The sequence below is a fragment of the Anabas testudineus genome, chromosome 12, assembly GCF_900324465.2.
Source record: "Anabas testudineus chromosome 12, fAnaTes1.2, whole genome shotgun sequence".
In the NCBI taxonomy this organism is placed as follows: Eukaryota; Metazoa; Chordata; class Actinopteri; order Anabantiformes; family Anabantidae; genus Anabas; species Anabas testudineus.
Genome location: NC_046621.1, coordinates 19,064,118 through 19,081,056, shown reverse-complemented (window position 1 = coordinate 19,081,056; position 16,939 = coordinate 19,064,118). Strand labels below are relative to the sequence as shown.

At 38.1% G+C, this 16,939-nt stretch overlaps 1 protein-coding gene across 2 annotated transcripts; it reads right to left on the bottom strand.

The window, feature by feature from the left end:
- Positions 1 to 11,722: 11,722 nt before the first annotated feature.
- On the bottom strand, positions 11,723 to 16,354 carry LOC113157996 (glucosamine-6-phosphate isomerase 2). 2 transcript variants are annotated; one of them, XM_026353634.1, is made up of 7 exons: positions 16,257 to 16,354; positions 15,635 to 15,770; positions 15,420 to 15,521; positions 15,121 to 15,303; positions 14,784 to 14,968; positions 14,197 to 14,371; positions 11,723 to 12,816 (listed from the first exon to the last, which is right to left on the bottom strand). In XM_026353634.1, exons 2-7 carry the CDS (start codon positions 15,756 to 15,758, stop codon positions 12,758 to 12,760), a joined length of 828 nt encoding a protein of 275 aa, XP_026209419.1. In that variant the 5' UTR covers positions 15,759 to 15,770; positions 16,257 to 16,354; the 3' UTR covers positions 11,723 to 12,757. The 2 variants fall into 2 exon arrangements, with proteins under 2 accessions (XP_026209419.1, XP_026209420.1); XM_026353635.1 differs by lacking the exon at positions 16,257 to 16,354 and having other exon boundaries at positions 15,661 to 15,770.
- Between the last annotated feature and the right edge of the window lie 585 nt (positions 16,355 to 16,939).

The following is a 16,939-nucleotide window of genomic DNA, read 5'->3' as shown; positions in this document are numbered from 1 at the left end:
GCATAAGGAGACCTGATACTGTATTTGCGTTATTTTTAACAAGCTGTGTCACCCTAACCCCATCTGTAGCAGCTTTGACTGAGAAATGTTTGCATTGGTGAAACTCCAATCTACAAATAGGAGATATTGCCATCAAATGTAATAATAAAAAAGCTCAAATGTTTGTTTACTCTTTGCCACCGTGCTATTGACATTGAGAACCAGAAAAGGGGAGGTGTAATACACTTTGTAATTATAATACAGAATGGAGGGAATTTTTTCTTCTCTTAGGGATACAGTATATTCTCTGATTTTCCTAAAGCCAAAGTTGAAAATCACTTAAGATTGAGATCAGCTGTGAGTTTTGAGGAATTTTGTGATTTGAGACAGTGTTGGTCACTTCAATTTAATAGGGCGGGCAGTTGCACCTTACAGCATTATGAACAATTAGGTCAAACTGGGCCAGTCCCTACTTTGAAGTGCTATTGCATGAAATTAATTTGTAATTTCTATCAAACAGTGAATTGTCTTGAAAATTTTACACTCTGAAGTATGATAAGTTACAAAAAGTAGGAGACTAGTGATTGATGAACTGTTCAGGCAAACGCTTATATAATCTAAGATTTCTCAGTTCTAAACTGAAAATGCCCTGCTCTAAAGTTTGAAAAAAACATTATAACCTTTCTTGTGCAACCCATAAATTACTTTTACACAATTCTGTTGCATGTAAAAGATTCACTTACCACATTCCAGCAAAATGTAATTTTGTTTAAAAAATAAATTCTAAATGGCAGCAATTAGCTAACATAAAGTTAATATCATATCAATAATAATAACATTTAACTACTACAGACTTAAAGCTGATTTTTTTTCCAACTTTAAAAATTCAGCTACAAAGCTTTAAAGAAATTAGCTACAGTAAAGTTTTTGTTCTGGAATGGCAGAGGTTCATTTAGTTTGACGTGATATTGTTTAGCGTGATTTAAAAGGAAACTATGATGCTGAATATTCTTTCTTGTTGATTCAGTATTAATTTCTCCATTGACACTACTATTTGTGACAGACTTTAGCTCAGATTGGAGCACAGTCTCTTGCTGTATCAAGCTGTTTATTTTAGATCAGTATAAATCAAATGAAATATGATGGTTGTTTATTCATTTGAAGTTGAAGAAAATTTCACAAAGAAAATGATAGTACAAAAAATCAGCTTTAAGCCTTAAAATGGATGTCCTCTTTTAAAATGTAGCTAACAGTATAATGTGTATCCATTTAGACTGCTACATTTATATGGCTTTTTCGTGCTATTAACAAAGAAAGAAAGAGTACCAAGCTACAGTCACATGTAACCATGAATTGCAAGCGAGAGGTTCTTTTCACATAAACCAAAGAAGCCGCCAGACACATTATTAGCATGTCTTGTACAAATGTTGTGTTGTGCATCAGTTCTGATCAAAAATGTAAATCGACCATGTAAAACATCGGATACAGAATATTCTTGTATTCCAAGATGACATAGCCACAAATTAAACCACATTTCCAAAAAAGTAAAGGTTGAGGTGTCCAAACAAGTAGTAGTTTCGAACTGTTCAATTATCAACGATTATATTGAAAGGTACATAAATCTATGCAAACATGAACAGTGTTGCAATTGTTATCTTAGGATGAGAGCACTACTTTGCGTTCTTTGGTCAAGAGAAAGGATGTATAGTTAATTACATTCTTACAATATATAATGGTATTAATAAAGTAGCAAATACAATACAATAAAAGACATTTTCCAAAATGAACTGATAAAAATGTGACTCATACAAGAAGAATATTTCACAACTTCATACTTTACTTCCTAATTACAATAAAAAACAGTTTTTAAAATGTTAATGTGTTAAAAGTTGTCTTATAATAGTTTAGAGACACACATTTTCAGGTGTCTTTCTGCAATATTTCAGCTTGTAGCTCTGGAGCAACTAAATGAGGACATACCCTGGATCATACATACAGGTAGAAATACAAGTAGAATACAAGCCGTTTTGTTGATAAATTCAGCATTAAATGCATTTCCACATCATCAGTCCCACTACTGTTCATCATGCTGCTGTCCTCCTGAAGTATCTCTTCTTAAACAAACACTGTGCACACTTGCTGATTAAGTGCTGTCAGTTCTAGTTTGCTGTCATTTGGATTTTATTAATTGGATTTTACACAATAGAAATGTATTTGTCTTGTTTGTCAGCTATATTAGAGCTACTGTTTATTACTGCTATGTAAAGCAGCAAACTAGACAGATATCTGCTTTACATGAGAATGATAGCCCATCTAAATGTGTCATTTTTATTTGGATAATATAAACACAGATCCTCTATCTGTCTAACATGTAGCTCAGGTGGTAGAGCACAAACCTAAAGGTTAGTGGTTCAATTCCTAGTCCCTCCTAGTTACTTGTCGAGGTGCCCCTTAGAATAAACACTGAAACCCTGTAGTAATGCCGATATGCACTGTCTGGCAGCTGTTCAACCATGATTTCCCCAAGGGGATCGATAAAGTATGTCTTCATTATTATTACAGCATTTTGACATCTACTTTAGACAAAGTAGATGGGTAATGTGACATGGCTGTTGAACTAATAGGATTCAGCCATAGGATTGTTGTGGAAACATAAACATCAGCAGAATATTGAATTTGCTATGTGTAATTTGTGTATTTGTTTTAGCAATGAATACCAGTGATTTAAAGTGAGGATTTATAATAGGCCAGGTTAAATATCTAATCTCTCTCTGCACACTGCAAGGCTATTGAGATCTGAAGCAGCCAGCCACCAGAGTAAGGCTGAGTCTCTACAGCCATACTTACCTGTCCCCATATTTCTTATGTCCAATTACATTATTTTACCAGCTAGCAGGAAGAAAAAACTAATTTACATCAAGGAACATGTGCAAATGATAAACATTCTTCTAAAGCAGCATTTGTAGCAGTCTTGGTACACCTGTTCGTATTGTACCAAAAGGAGATTCTGTAGGAACATGGGTTGTGAAATATTAGCCTTATTCTCATATGACAATACTTTTGAATACACAAGCTTGCATTTTAATCTATTGTTTGTCTAACATATTGTAAGAACCTTTGGTTTACTAGGTTTGAGCTTCTTTGCTCAAATAATGTAGCCACATTGCTCAGTATATCTTCAAGACTTTTGCACGTTTTGACAAAGCTGTGTCAGGTCAGCTATCCATAGCCCTAAGCCTTTGGCCTACACATGGTAGGAAAGTGTAGTAGATTCTAGGTTCATAACACATTCTTCAGTTCTCCTTTCTACAACACTTGTCTGTCCTTGCTTCATAAATTATCATCTATTATTATATATTATTCTTATAATTTTATTTACATGCTGTCCTTTTTTATCTAACAACCTCAAAAAAAAATGTTCAGTAATCCTCTGAACATGACAGCAAGGTTGTTTTTCTGTACTAATTATTAAAGATTGGCACAATGTGATGTATTGCATTCACCTCAAGCCATATAAATGCATCTATTATGTGTGTACAATGTCATTATGTGTAAATGTTGCTCATTGTTTCGTGACTTAAAATTTAATACACTGTGAAAAAATAAAACAGTGCCTGAAAATATTGGTCATAAGTTGCAGTAATAATAAGTAATAATGTGGGACAGAACTCTAATACTGTATGTATGGAGCCTGTCTACATTTGGAGGAAAAACATGGCTTCAGAGCGATGTATTAGAAATACTTGAAAAATGTCATCCATTTTATTAAGTGAAGTTGTTCAATTGCACCTTGATGGTCTGGATCCTCACTCGTCAGTATCAAAAGCCAAAGATTTCATGATCTTATTTTCCCTATTGTTTGTTGTTTATTTCGCCAGCTGTTATGGCACCTCACATGCGCTACTCTGGCACATGATTTGTGGCATTGAACAGCTCATAAATGGCAAGTGTCATTTTCAACAGCATTTATAAACATCCGTTGCTGTTACAAAACACCAAATGGCAGGGTAAAGGACATGAAGCATGAATTCTTTGGCTTTCTGTAGCCATGTTTTTTTCAGAATGATTATACTATTTGCTGTTTTGTTTTGCTCCAGAACACAAGGCCCACCAATTGTGGGAATTAATTTATTGTGATGCAATGACTTTGTATCAGAGGAGGTCCACCAGGAGACTACTCTATAGCTTTAGCATAGTATAGTCTATAAAAATACACAGAGATGGTTCAGAGTCACCTGAGCCAGCTCTAACTATAAGCTCTATGAAAAAAGAAAGTTTTATGGCTGATCCTCTCCTATTCCACAGGAGAGGAGCTTGGTAGCTAAGGGCTCTTCCTCCCAGTCTACATTTGGCACCTTTGGAACTACAGCACTCTGGGAGTGAAGTGCTGGGATAATATGGCACTATGAAGTCTTTAATTCAATTCAATTCAATTCAATTTTATTTGTAGAGCGCTTTTTAGAATTGACATTGTCACAAAGCAGCTTTACACAACCAAAGAACAGTACAGGAACAGTAAAGGGTATGATGGCACTTGTATGGTGCTTTGTACGTGAGTAGGAGGATTTTAAACTCTATTCTAGATTTTATAGGAAGTCAATGGAGAGAAGCTAATGCAGGAGAACTATGTCTTTCTTGCTAATTCCAATCAGAACTCTGCATGTCTGACTGACATCTCTGCTTGGATAAGAGAGAAGCAAAAACCTCATCTCCTTCTGCTCTAAATGATTACAGACCAGTCGCCCTCACCTCACACATCATGAAGGTCCTGGAGAGACTGGTTCTGACTCATTTGAGACCTCAGGTTGAGACATCACTAGACCCACTGCAGTTCGCCTATCGTCCCCAGGTTGGAGTAGATGATGCTATTGTCTACCTGCTCCAGCGAGCTCTCTCACACCTGGACAAGGCAAACAGCACTGTGAGGATCACATTCTTTGATTTCTCTAGTGCCTTTAACACCATAAAGCCTGTCCTGCTGAGAGAGAAGCTCCTGAAGATGCAGGTAGACTCCTCCACAGCCTCCTGGATCACTGACTACCTGACAGACAGACCACAGTTTGTACGACTGCAGGGATGTGAGTCTGAGCGGGTGGTCAGTAGCACAGTAGCACCTCAGGGGACTGTCCTCTCACCTTTCCTCTTCACCCTGTACACCTCAGACTTTCAGTACAACACTGAGTCCTGCCATCTGCAGAAGTTCTCAGATGACTCTGCAGTGGTTGGGTGTATCAGCGGTGGGGAGGAGACCGAGTACAGAGGTCTGGTGGACAGCTTTGTGAAGTGGTGTGGGAACAATCATCTCACCTTGAATGTAAGCAAGACCAAGGAGATGGTTGTGGACTTCAGGAGGAAGAAAACTGGCTTTGACACTGTGTCCATTCTGGGTGAGAAGGTGGAGGTGGTGGAGAGGTACAAATACCTGGGTGTTCACCTGGACAACAGACTGGACTGGAAGTTCAAGACAGAGGCTGTATACAGGAAGGGACAGAGTAGACTCTACTTCCTGAGGAAGCTCAGGTCCTTTAATGTGTGCAACAAGATGCTGCAGATCTTCTACCAGTCTGTTGTAGCCAGTGCAATATTCTTTGCTGTCGTATGCTGGGGCAGCAGCATCAGAGCCAGCGACACTAAGAAACTGAACAAGCTGATCAGGAAAGCTGGCTCTGTGCTGGGGGCTCCTCTGGAACCTTTAGAGCAGGTGGTGGAGAGGAGGATGCTGCACAAACTGCTGAGCATCATGGAGAACAGCTCACATCCTCTCCATAGCACACTTGTCAAACAGCGGAGCAGTTTTAGTCTTAGTCTTTAGACTTCTCCAGCTCCGCTGTGACAAGGAACGGATCAGGAAGTCATTTGTGCCAACAGCCATCAGCCTGTACAATGACTCCCTGACAGAGAGTCAGTGTCCACGCTGATGGTTTAACAATGTGTAACTTAGTCACTTTACATTCAAGTCCTACTGTGTGTTTTGTTGGTATTACTGTCTATTCTCTGTGTTATTCTTGTACTGTGTTTTGTGTATTGTTGTGTAGACCATGTTACTCAATGTTCAAATGTTTTTGTGTGTAATGGCTGCTGCAACACCAAAATTTCCCCTTGGGGATCAATAAAGTATCTATCTATCTATCTATCTATCTATCTATCTATCTATCTATCTATCTATCTATCTATCTATCTATCTATCTATCTATCATCTTCAATTCAACCTCTCCAAGGCAGAAGTTCTTACCTTTCCAGCCAGACCTACAATAAAACACAACACAACATCAGCATCAACATAGGACTTTCAGTGACTGTCCCCACTAAGTCTGCCAGAAACCTGGAGGTTATCATAGATGACCAGCTTAGCTTTACTGACCACATCTCCTCTGTCTCAAGGTCATACAAATGTACCCTTTTCAATATCAGAAAGATCAGACCCTACCTTTTGGATTACGCAACCCAACTCATTGTGCAGGCTCTGGTCATATCTCATCTGGACTTCTGCAATGTCTTACTAACAGGGTTACCAGCATGCACCATCAAATCCCTTCAGCTCAATTTACACCACTTCAGATCTCTGCACTGGCTTCCTGTAGCTGGCCACATCAGTTTCAAAGCCCTTACCCTTGCTTACAAAGTAATCAACTCAGCAGCATTTGCCTACCTAAATTTCCATCCAATGCCATCGAACGACGTCTTGTGGTCCCTTCACGTCACGTCAAAAGATTCCAGGCAAAACTTTTCAGCACAGTGATTCCACAGTGGTGGAACGACCTAGCCACCACTGCAAGCTCAGCAGCTCCCAGTTTTGAAAAATCTGCTGAAAACAGCACTTTCCTCTGCCCTTAAAGCTTTAAAAATGTATACATATTGCACTTGCACCTCATGAAATGGAAACAGTGTTAAAGCACTTTGCTTTAATAATTTTCTCCTTGATTTTTCGCTTGCCTTGTACCTCACTTGTAGTTCACTCTGGATAAATGTGCCAGATGTGTGACTAAATGTAAATGGTCTACACTTTTATGAGTTTTTCTATCTTAGTGGAACTCAAAGCGTTTTTACACTGTTACACCCAATCGCACACACACTCACACACAGATGGCAGAGCTGTCATGCAGCTGGCCTGACTCACTGGGGTGCAACTTTGGATTCAGTATCTTTCCCGTGGATACAACCACCCTGTACACCCCCTCCCTTTTTTCCACATTTAGTGGAAACAAGGTTTGGAGTGGTCCATTCAAAATTTGTGCTCTTTGTGCTCTGACTTTTTTTTGTCTCAGGGACCAAATCCCTGTTCAGGCTCGGCCCAAACACTGCCCACCACCACCAAGGCCAAGGCTCATGATGACATTATAAATCAATCATTATTGACCATGATTGATTTATAATGTCAATTAAAGGATGAAACTTTCAAGGGGGTGAATACTTTTTATAGGCCCTGTATACGGGCAGGATGAGGTTGAGAGCACTCAAAAAAGGGCATCTTGCATAATGAGAGACTTCACTATTTATGACATTCCTCCTTGGTGGAGCTGCACAGACTGGAATCCTGCACCATAAAGTTCTTGGGTCAGGCTCAACACAAGCTCAACAACCGGAACCTTTTCTTTTTGTTGGTTAAAGCATTCATGAACATTAAAAAAATCATAGTATTTACTGCAGTAATATCCTTGCCCTATCCTCCTGATCTTCCTTCACCTTCACTACACCCTGTGATCTTTCTAGTTCTGGACATCACCCTTAGTGCTTTGGAGAGTCTCCTCTTTCCACTCACTCCAACCAGTCATGGCAGCCAGCTGCCCACCCTGAGTCTGGTTCTGCTGGCGGTTTCTTCCTCTGAAGGGAGTTTTTCCTCTCCACTGTTGCCTAATACTTGCTCAAATGCGATTGTTGGGTTCTCTACATAATTCTTTATACAAATATACTTTGTAAACCTTACACTGTAAAGTGCCTCGAGATGACTTCTGTTGTGATTTGGCGCCATACAAATAAAATTGGAATTAATTGAAAATTAACCCTCCTCTTCTCCTTAACAAAAGGTTAAGGAGAAGAGGAGGGTCTAAGTGCATTGTAGTATGTAATATAACTAAGAGATGGTTCAGAGCCACTCAAGCTAGGAGGTAAAGTTGCATATGCCTACCTCCTAGGGGCAGAACCAGACCAGTACCAATACCAGTCGGGTTTTTTTTCTTTTGGCCAGCCACTGTCATAATAAGCTCTAGTAGACACAGAGAGTCAATTCAGAAATCTGCTGCTTGCTAATAGCACAATATAAGTAACTTCATCCAAAAAAAAAAAAAAAAACTAAGAAAAATAAGAATTCTTTGCCACCATGCAGCAACCTTAAAAACCTGTGGTATGTAGCCTGTTATCTTTGAGCAGTCTAATCAGGATAGGGCCTGTGAGACATGTTGATGGTTTAGATCAGGGGTGTCAAACTCAATTGCACAGGGGGCCAAAATCCAAAACACACTTTAGGTCGCGGGCCGAACAGGATAAACATTTATTGAACACACTAAAATTTTTAAAAGTTAACTTTTTTTTACATAAACCTTAAATAACTTATACTATTTTGCTCTCTATAAAAATATCCTCTCTAAATTAAACAAGTTAGAAATAAAGTAAACATTAAAAGAACAAACGTTAAAATTTCTTTAATCCTATGTCATTTTATATAAAAAAAAACTTTGCTCTCTATAAAAATATCTCCTGTCAAAATTATACAAATTCAAAATATGAACATGCTGCATAACAAAACCTGGAAATATAAATTTAATTTGTGCTTTTCAGCAATAACAAATCAAATCATTCAGTCTTTGTTCTTCAGTCATTTTATCAGAGCTGCATCTGTTTTTGTCAACAAGTTCGTTTATATTTGTTGTGAGGTTCTGTGTTGTGGAGATTCTCAGGATGGACTGCAGGTTCTCACCAGTGAGACGACTCCTGTGTGCTGTTTTGTTAGTCTTCATCACTGAGAAGAGCTTCTCACTAAGATTTGTGCTACCAAACATAAACAAGGTTCGAGCCTCATGTGGACGGAGCTGGGACATTTCTGCGGGAATGGAGTGAATAAACTGTGCAGGTCCTGCAGTGTCCTACTTTACCTTCAGTCATTACACTGCAGCTCAATCAGCTCCATCTGAATCTTCACAGGTGCAGTTTCCACATAGACGGCAAAATGATTTTCTTCTTCTTCAAAGTCACCAAAGCTCCGTGTGAACTAAGTATGAGTGAGGTCTGACAAATGAATCTAGAGCTGTTGTGCATGCAAAACCATCCATGCAGTTTGCAGGGAGGATCTGATCAATTTTTTCTCTGATAGTTGTAGTTAATTTTATTTGTAAAGAAATTAATGAAGTCATTGCTGCTGAGAGTTGGGAACAATGTGAAACTAGCTTCAACAGAGCTATGACTCTTTGTCAGCCTGGCTACAGTGCTGAAAAGAAACCTGGGGTTGTTCTTATTAGAGTTATTGTAGAGTTCATTAGGTGCTGCCTAAGCCATTTCTCTCCTATGACTATGTCTAGTTCCTCAGCAGTTATATGCTCTCTTGGAATCTAACACCATTTTTGAATGAAATTTAGACTGGTTCTCATGATATTTATAGCTACTAGCAATTTAATGTCATGTTGTTGAAGATTCTTAGTCGGCCAGGGGAAGTTATCTTGACGTAGAGTCATGGCAACAGGACTAGCTTCTTCAGTCTGACGATAGTTGGTTGGAGCCCACTAAGTTGTATATTATTATATATTATACTATTATACTGGACTGCCTGCTGCCAAACACACAGTATGTGATTAACCATATGAGGATGGGTTCCGTGTTGAGTCTGGTTCCTCTCAAGGTTTCTTCCTGTTGCCTTCTTAGGGAGTTTTTCCTTGCCACCGTCACGCCCATGACTTGCGCAACAGGGACAATCTGATTATTACGATTCATATACATTCACTTTTCATGTAAACATCCATGGTTTCTTGCTTTAGTTTAGTTTTTGTGACAATATCAATTGTAAAAAGCGCTATACAAATAAATTGAATTGAATTGAATTGAATTGAATTGAATTGAATTGAATTGAATTGAATTAATTTGTGGGACTGTGCGGTCATCATTGAAACAGGCGGCAGACTAGAAATAGAGGTTTACAGGAATCCCACCAACAATGACCAGTACCTTTTGTTTGACTCACATCATCTACTACAACACAAACTAGGAGTCATCAGGACCCTGAACCATAGCGAAAAACATCCCCACCTCCACAGAAGCCTAACTGAAAGAAGACAGGCAACTCAAGACAGCTTTCAAAATCTGTGGATACCCCAAGTGGGCCTTTAACAAGGCAGCACCAGTCCACCAACACACTCAGGCAGAGACTCGTCCACACCAAAGACCTAACAAGAAGGAAGTCCAGTTGCCATGACTCAACATCCAATTTACTGTTATCCTTTTCTCCTACCAAGTATGGTGTACCCCAAGAGTCAATCCTTGGTCCAATCTTATTTTTGTTATATATGCTTTCTTTAAGTGATGTTATCCAAAGGCATTTCTTCCATTGTTATGCTGATGGAATGCTGTTGTACCTCCCTATTATGCCAATGAACAATTGCAATTTTAAATATTACATCTTAGGAGTGTTGCTAATTAGATCAGTTGAATTTAAGTGATGCAGAAATAATTTTTCATGCTTTTATCTCTTCTGACCTTGATAATTGCAACAGCCTATTTCCTGCCTTAATCAAAAAGACCTAAAACGTCTACAAACTGTTCAGCATTAAGCTACTAGACTACTGACTAGACCAGTGAGGTCAAACCACATTACACCTATTCTTGCCTGTCTCCATGGGCTCCCTGTTTATTTTAGGATAGGCTGTAAGATTTTATTGATTACCTATAAAGCTTTACATGGCTTGGCTCCAGCATACATATCTTCTTTTGATTTTATATGAACCTTAACAAAATTTGAGATCCTCAGGTATCAGGCTTCTGTCTGTACCTGTCTTTTCTATCAGAGCTCCAAAGTTCTGGAATGACCTGCCCAAGAAAAGACTTAGACGACACTGACTCAGACATTATTGCTTTTTCCCATTAATTGAGATAAATGTTTCAGTTTGAAGTTGTTTATTTTAGCTATTTATGTACTTGTTTATTGTGTGATTTTAAACTTTGTTTAATTTCTGCCCGTTTTTATTGTACAGCACTTTGTGCTTTGTTTGAACAGTGCTTTATAAATACATTTATTATTAATAATATTAAAAGACACACTGAACTCATAACTATGATGTAACCTGGAAGCAGAACAATCTGAGTATGCAATGATATATGTTGTGTACAACCTACTGTGATGTTACACTGGTTCCATCTAGTGTCTATGACATGCAACTAATGTGTGAGATAATTGTTAAATGTTTTTATATTGATATGACCAGTGGTATTTACACGTGATGTCATGTCATACTTCTGCTCCAGAATACAATTCTGATTGTATACAGTTAAAAAGTAATCTCATGTTACATCCTACCTTTACACAAATACCACCCACTTAAGTGAAGAAAGAAATAGATCAGCTTAAAGTTTCATAAAATCAGAAAGGGGATAAAAACTTTTTTCATAACATTGTATGAAAAGTGAGGTTTCCCATCTGTGATATACTTACTGTCTGCTCTATTAGGTGCACCTTTACACTCTGAGATTAATGCAGGAGTTCTGCCATGGATTCTATTTTGACAAGCTTCTCTGTGTTTACGGTGAAACTGTCAGAAGGATGAAGACTCTACTAGGTTTATTATTAAGGTCAAAGTGGGGGATGGAGTCATACAGGAGTACAATATATTCAGAGGTGATTTTATGTTGTGTTTTGGTCACCCTATTAACATTAATGATGAGATTCAAGATTGTATTAGTATATCCATCTATACAAGTTGCCAGTGAGTGTATTTTCTACATCATATTGTATCTGATGAAAAAAACCCTTTATATGAGATTATCCCACTGTGGAAAACAACTACATCACAACATGCTAAATGTGGTTTGTGACACAGACAATGTTACAGATGTTTCATTGGGGGAAAGGATGTCATAACCATTTCACCCACCCCCAGTTTTCTCAAAAGATAAAAAAAAAAAAGAAAAATAACAAAAAGGATTCTTTTTAGATTTTTTAGATACAAAATAATAATAATAAAATATCAACAGCCTCATAAACAGGAAGTGTAACATAAGATTCAAACTAAACCAAAGTAGGAATGTTGTAACCAAACATATGAGCATGAATCACTTGTTTAGTCTGAACATATTTCAAGGGCTGCAAAGGGATCCTGCCCATACAAATGAAGTGCTAAACAGAGAAATCATGGGTCCAGAATCATGTATATGAAATTGGACAGTTGCTGCAGAAAACAATGTCATGAAGGTCTACTTCATATTTTGTTTCACAAAGTTCACTTGAGATAGCAAACAAATTGAAGTAATAAGTTTACTGTCACAGCTTCAAATCTATCCTGTAAAGTTCTGATATCAGACACAAATGAAGAGGGTCAACCTGGAGCACCAGCAGTGACTCATGATTACGGTAAATGAAATGTAACATCCTCATTATGACCAGTAACATCACGATCTGTAACAGTCTAATAAGGCTAACATTTCTTAAAGACAGTTTGAGTCTCAGAATAAACCATATACCCAGTCAGGACAGTCAGTCAAACACTGGCTCAGCTGTAAGTGAGTCTGGTGAAGAACTTAGATGAATCATTCTTTCCATCTATGGTGGATCCAGGGATCTTTCTTCAGTTTCCTTCCTGTTTTACTGGTCTTTTATGCTGAGCACTGGGTCCACCAGTTTGTTATGAACATGCATTAAACCTACAATGAAAGTGAAAATGGTAAAAAGAAACAATACAAAAAAAAACAAAAAAACAAAACAAAAAAAACACATACATTACATAAACAAATACAGAAAAGTGTTAACTTTTTACTATTCACTACTGTGCAACTGATGTTGCTATGTAAAAGTCAAAACATTTTATCAGTGTTTAATTCACCCATGAATGTGACAGTGTTCAGGTCAATTCAAATTCTTTCAAAGTTGATTCACTTCCCATCTTACAAATGTAACTGTGCTGAGTATTTTAAATTCTACAACAGTAATTTACATTTAAATTTAGTCATTTGAAAGATGCTTTTATCCAAAGCGACGTACAAGTGAGGTACAAGGTACAAGGCCCAAGGCCAAGGTAAGCGTAAGGAGGCCTTGCCTAAAAACACCTACTGGAGGGTAGGTCACAACTGGGATTTAAACCCCAGTCTTCCGCACACAGGGCAGCAATCTTACAATGCAATTGCAATTCTCACTGGTTCTTCACACCAACTTATAAGGTAGTTAAAACAATTCATCCTTACATACAAGTTAGGTTATTAGGTAATTGAATCTAAATTGCCCATAGATGTGACTGTGTGTGGGAATGGTCTGTTTTTGTATGTCAGTCCTGTGATAGACTGGTGACCTGTCTAGGGTGTACCCTGCTTATTGTACAATGACAGCTGGGATAGGCTCCAGCCCTGCTGCAACCCTTAAGAGGACAAGCAGTTAAGAAAATGGATGGAGGGGTTTATTTGCTACAGCCAAGTTCTAGAGACAAGAAATATTAAAGCAAACAGTATGCACCTGACCCCAATTTGGAATAAACAGCAAAGGGGTTTGAATAATTCTGAATATACTGAGCAAAGATCGCAGGATTTTAGAGCAGTTCCTTTTGAATAATATAAAACATTTAGTATCACAAAAATGTTGTGGTGGGTCTGCTTCAGTTTCAGTTATAGGTGAAAGCAGAGCTGCACTTTTTCCAAATTCCTGAACATCCATAGAGAACAATTCATGAACTTGGGATTCAGTGTCTTACCTTGGAACAATTGGATGTGAAAGTGAAAAGCCAGGAATCCAACCTGTCATTAGTGGATGACCTGTTATAACTACTGAGCCTTCACATCTATCCCCTCAAACTACATCCACCTAGTTAAAACTAAAACAGTCTGATCCAACAGTCCTGCAACAAATCCCACCTGTATATATATAAAGCTTCAGTTTATATATATATATATATATATATATATATATATATATATATATATATATATATATATATATATATATATATATATATATATATATATATAAAAAACTGAAGCTTTATCCTCCACTTAGAATAAAGAAGGTGTAATTTATAGTATAGTAGTATAGTATACCTTTGAAATATTTTACAGTTTTGACTCGGAGCTCCAAGGTGGCATCCTCATCACAGATAAAGATGGTGCGAGGGTGCTGCTGGAAGGCTGAGACTGTCCACATGTGGTTGACGCCTTCCTCTATGGCTTTATAGAGTGCAAAGGCTTTGTGTGCCCCTGTGATCAGAATCATCACCTGAGTAGAGGACAATAATTCTGTTACACTCAGTACATCCACAGCTTGCTTTTGATTCAGGACAGTAGATACACATAATAAAAAAGAGATAGTAAAAAAGCAGAGACTTTATCTCCAGGACATTCTCTGCCTCACTTACACAAACACTGTGCCAATCAGAACAAGTCCCAGATTTTCTTTTATGTTTCTTCATTGTGAGAAATATGAACAGCAGTTCTAATGGCTAATGGAACTGAATCAGCCTCTGTATTCACATCTGACTCAATATTGGAAGATGCCTGTGCATATTCATAATAATATCAATACAATCAGTCAATCCTCCCATCTCCAGTACATGCAATATACTCTCAGAGTATCTTAACATCGTCAAATGTAATCCGTTACTGTAGGACATTGGAGGAAACCATCTGACCTCCTTGGCATCCATGACAGTTCCTACACCCACAGTCAACGACATGGTGGGAACCTTGGAGAGGTCGTTACCAAAGAAACGAGCATTGGCAACAATAGTGTCTTTAGCCAGAGTTTTCACTCTGGTCCTGGAAACAAGGCTGGAGCCTGGCTCATTAAATGCTATGTGACCATCAGGCCCAATGCCTACAGAAACACATTGAGAAGAAACCATGAAGATTGAACTGAAGAGAGATGTTTTACAACACATAATAGATTATATGATCCTCATGGCATCTGCCACAGGGTGACTAATGAGGTATGACAGACAAAATTACATTACAAAAGGATTTACTAACCTCCTACAAACAACTCGATTCCCCCAGCTTCTGTGATCTTCTGCTCATAGGCCTGACACTCTGCCTCCAAGTCCTTGGCATTCCCATCCAGAATGTGAGCATTGGATGGGTAAATGTCAATGTGCTTGAAGAAGTTGTTCCACATGTAGGAGTGGTAGCTTTCTGGATGAGCACGAGAGAGACCTGGAGAACAATAAAGTCAGCTTTTATTTTTCACCTAAGGCTTGCGGAAGAATCAAACTTCTCCCAAAACAACAGTGCTTAGTTCTAAAGTTGAAGTCTAAAATCCTCTAACTCACCTACATATTCATCCATGTTGAAAGTTTTCACATATTTGAATGAAAGATCTCCACTTCTATAGTATTCAATTAACTTCTGGTAACAGCCAAAAGGAGTACTCCCTGGAAGAAAAGGAGACGTGTATATACATTCTGCTTATTAACACTGCCATATTGTTGCAGAAAATAGTCTTTATACCATCTCTACCACCAGTGGTTCTGTGAGGAGTGCTGACCTGTGGGTAAGCCCAGGGTGAAGTACCTTTCAGCAGAGGGCTTGAACTGGATGATTCTGTTGCGGATGTATTTTGCTGCCCACTCACTGGCTAGCTCATAGTCGTCTAGAATGACCAGCCTCATTTTAATGGTTTTCTAGAAATTAGAAAAATGCGATTAAGTCAAAGCTTGAAAAACAGGTGTAAGGTGCGCTGAGTGAGGAAGATACAGCGGCACAAGAAAAAAACACGCCAAACTCCATTCCATAACTGACACACTACCAGCGCACGCAAATGACTGTGTGCTTAGCTAGCTGACTACCAAACGACCTAAGTTATGCGTCACTTTCCAAAAATAAGTTTGCCCCAAAAAGGATTGGTTGCGGTCTACGACTGACACAGAAACAAATGGTCCGTAACAGTTACCAATATCAATAAGCTGCACTCTGGTGAATTGTGATATACTTAAATTGAGTTTGGAAGCGAAGCACCGGCGTTAGCAAGTGTGTCGCAATATGGCAACAGCGGATTCTGAATTATTATACCTTAGTTGACATTTACGGCTGAGTCAGTTCATGTCAATCTGCCAACATGTAACTGCCAGTGAATAATTAACTTACAGAGTAACAACAATATGTTTTACCTGATGAAATCTGCTGTTTGTTTGACCACAAGTGAGATGTTGTGTCGCGACGCATCACATGATCAACTACCGGTCAAGTGATTTAACGGTAGAATATATGGAAGTTCATGTAGGCCAAATATTTGACATTTAAATTTGAAACATGTTTTCAAGTAGCCCTGACACTATCACTTTAAACAAAAACCATATTAAAATGGCAATTAAATTTTGAACACGTGTAAATAAACCACTAATAATGTTACTTTACATAGGTGTCCATGTTTCTCTAAACAATGTTGGGGCAGCATCAGCTTCCATAGCAATACTAAAACAGTATTATTATCATGTGTTGCTGACATTTTTTCCCTTTAATGATATTTTTATTACTTCCAAATCCAATTAACCATGTATATGAACATTACTGGACATCACCTGGCCCTGATGCCACAAAGCAGGCCCAAATCATGTATCCTCCACTATACCTTACGATTAGGATGATGTTTTCTTAATGTCATACATTGCCATTTTTATGCCAGATGTAGTGTTGTGTGTTCGTTCTAAAAAGTTCAATCTTAGTTTCGTCAGTCCACAAAACATTTTGCCAATACTGCTGTGGAGTGTCATTATGTTCCTTTATTTCTTTTTCTGACTTTGATTAGTTTTTTTTTTTTTTTTTTAAAGTCAGTATTCCAAGGGCTCACACT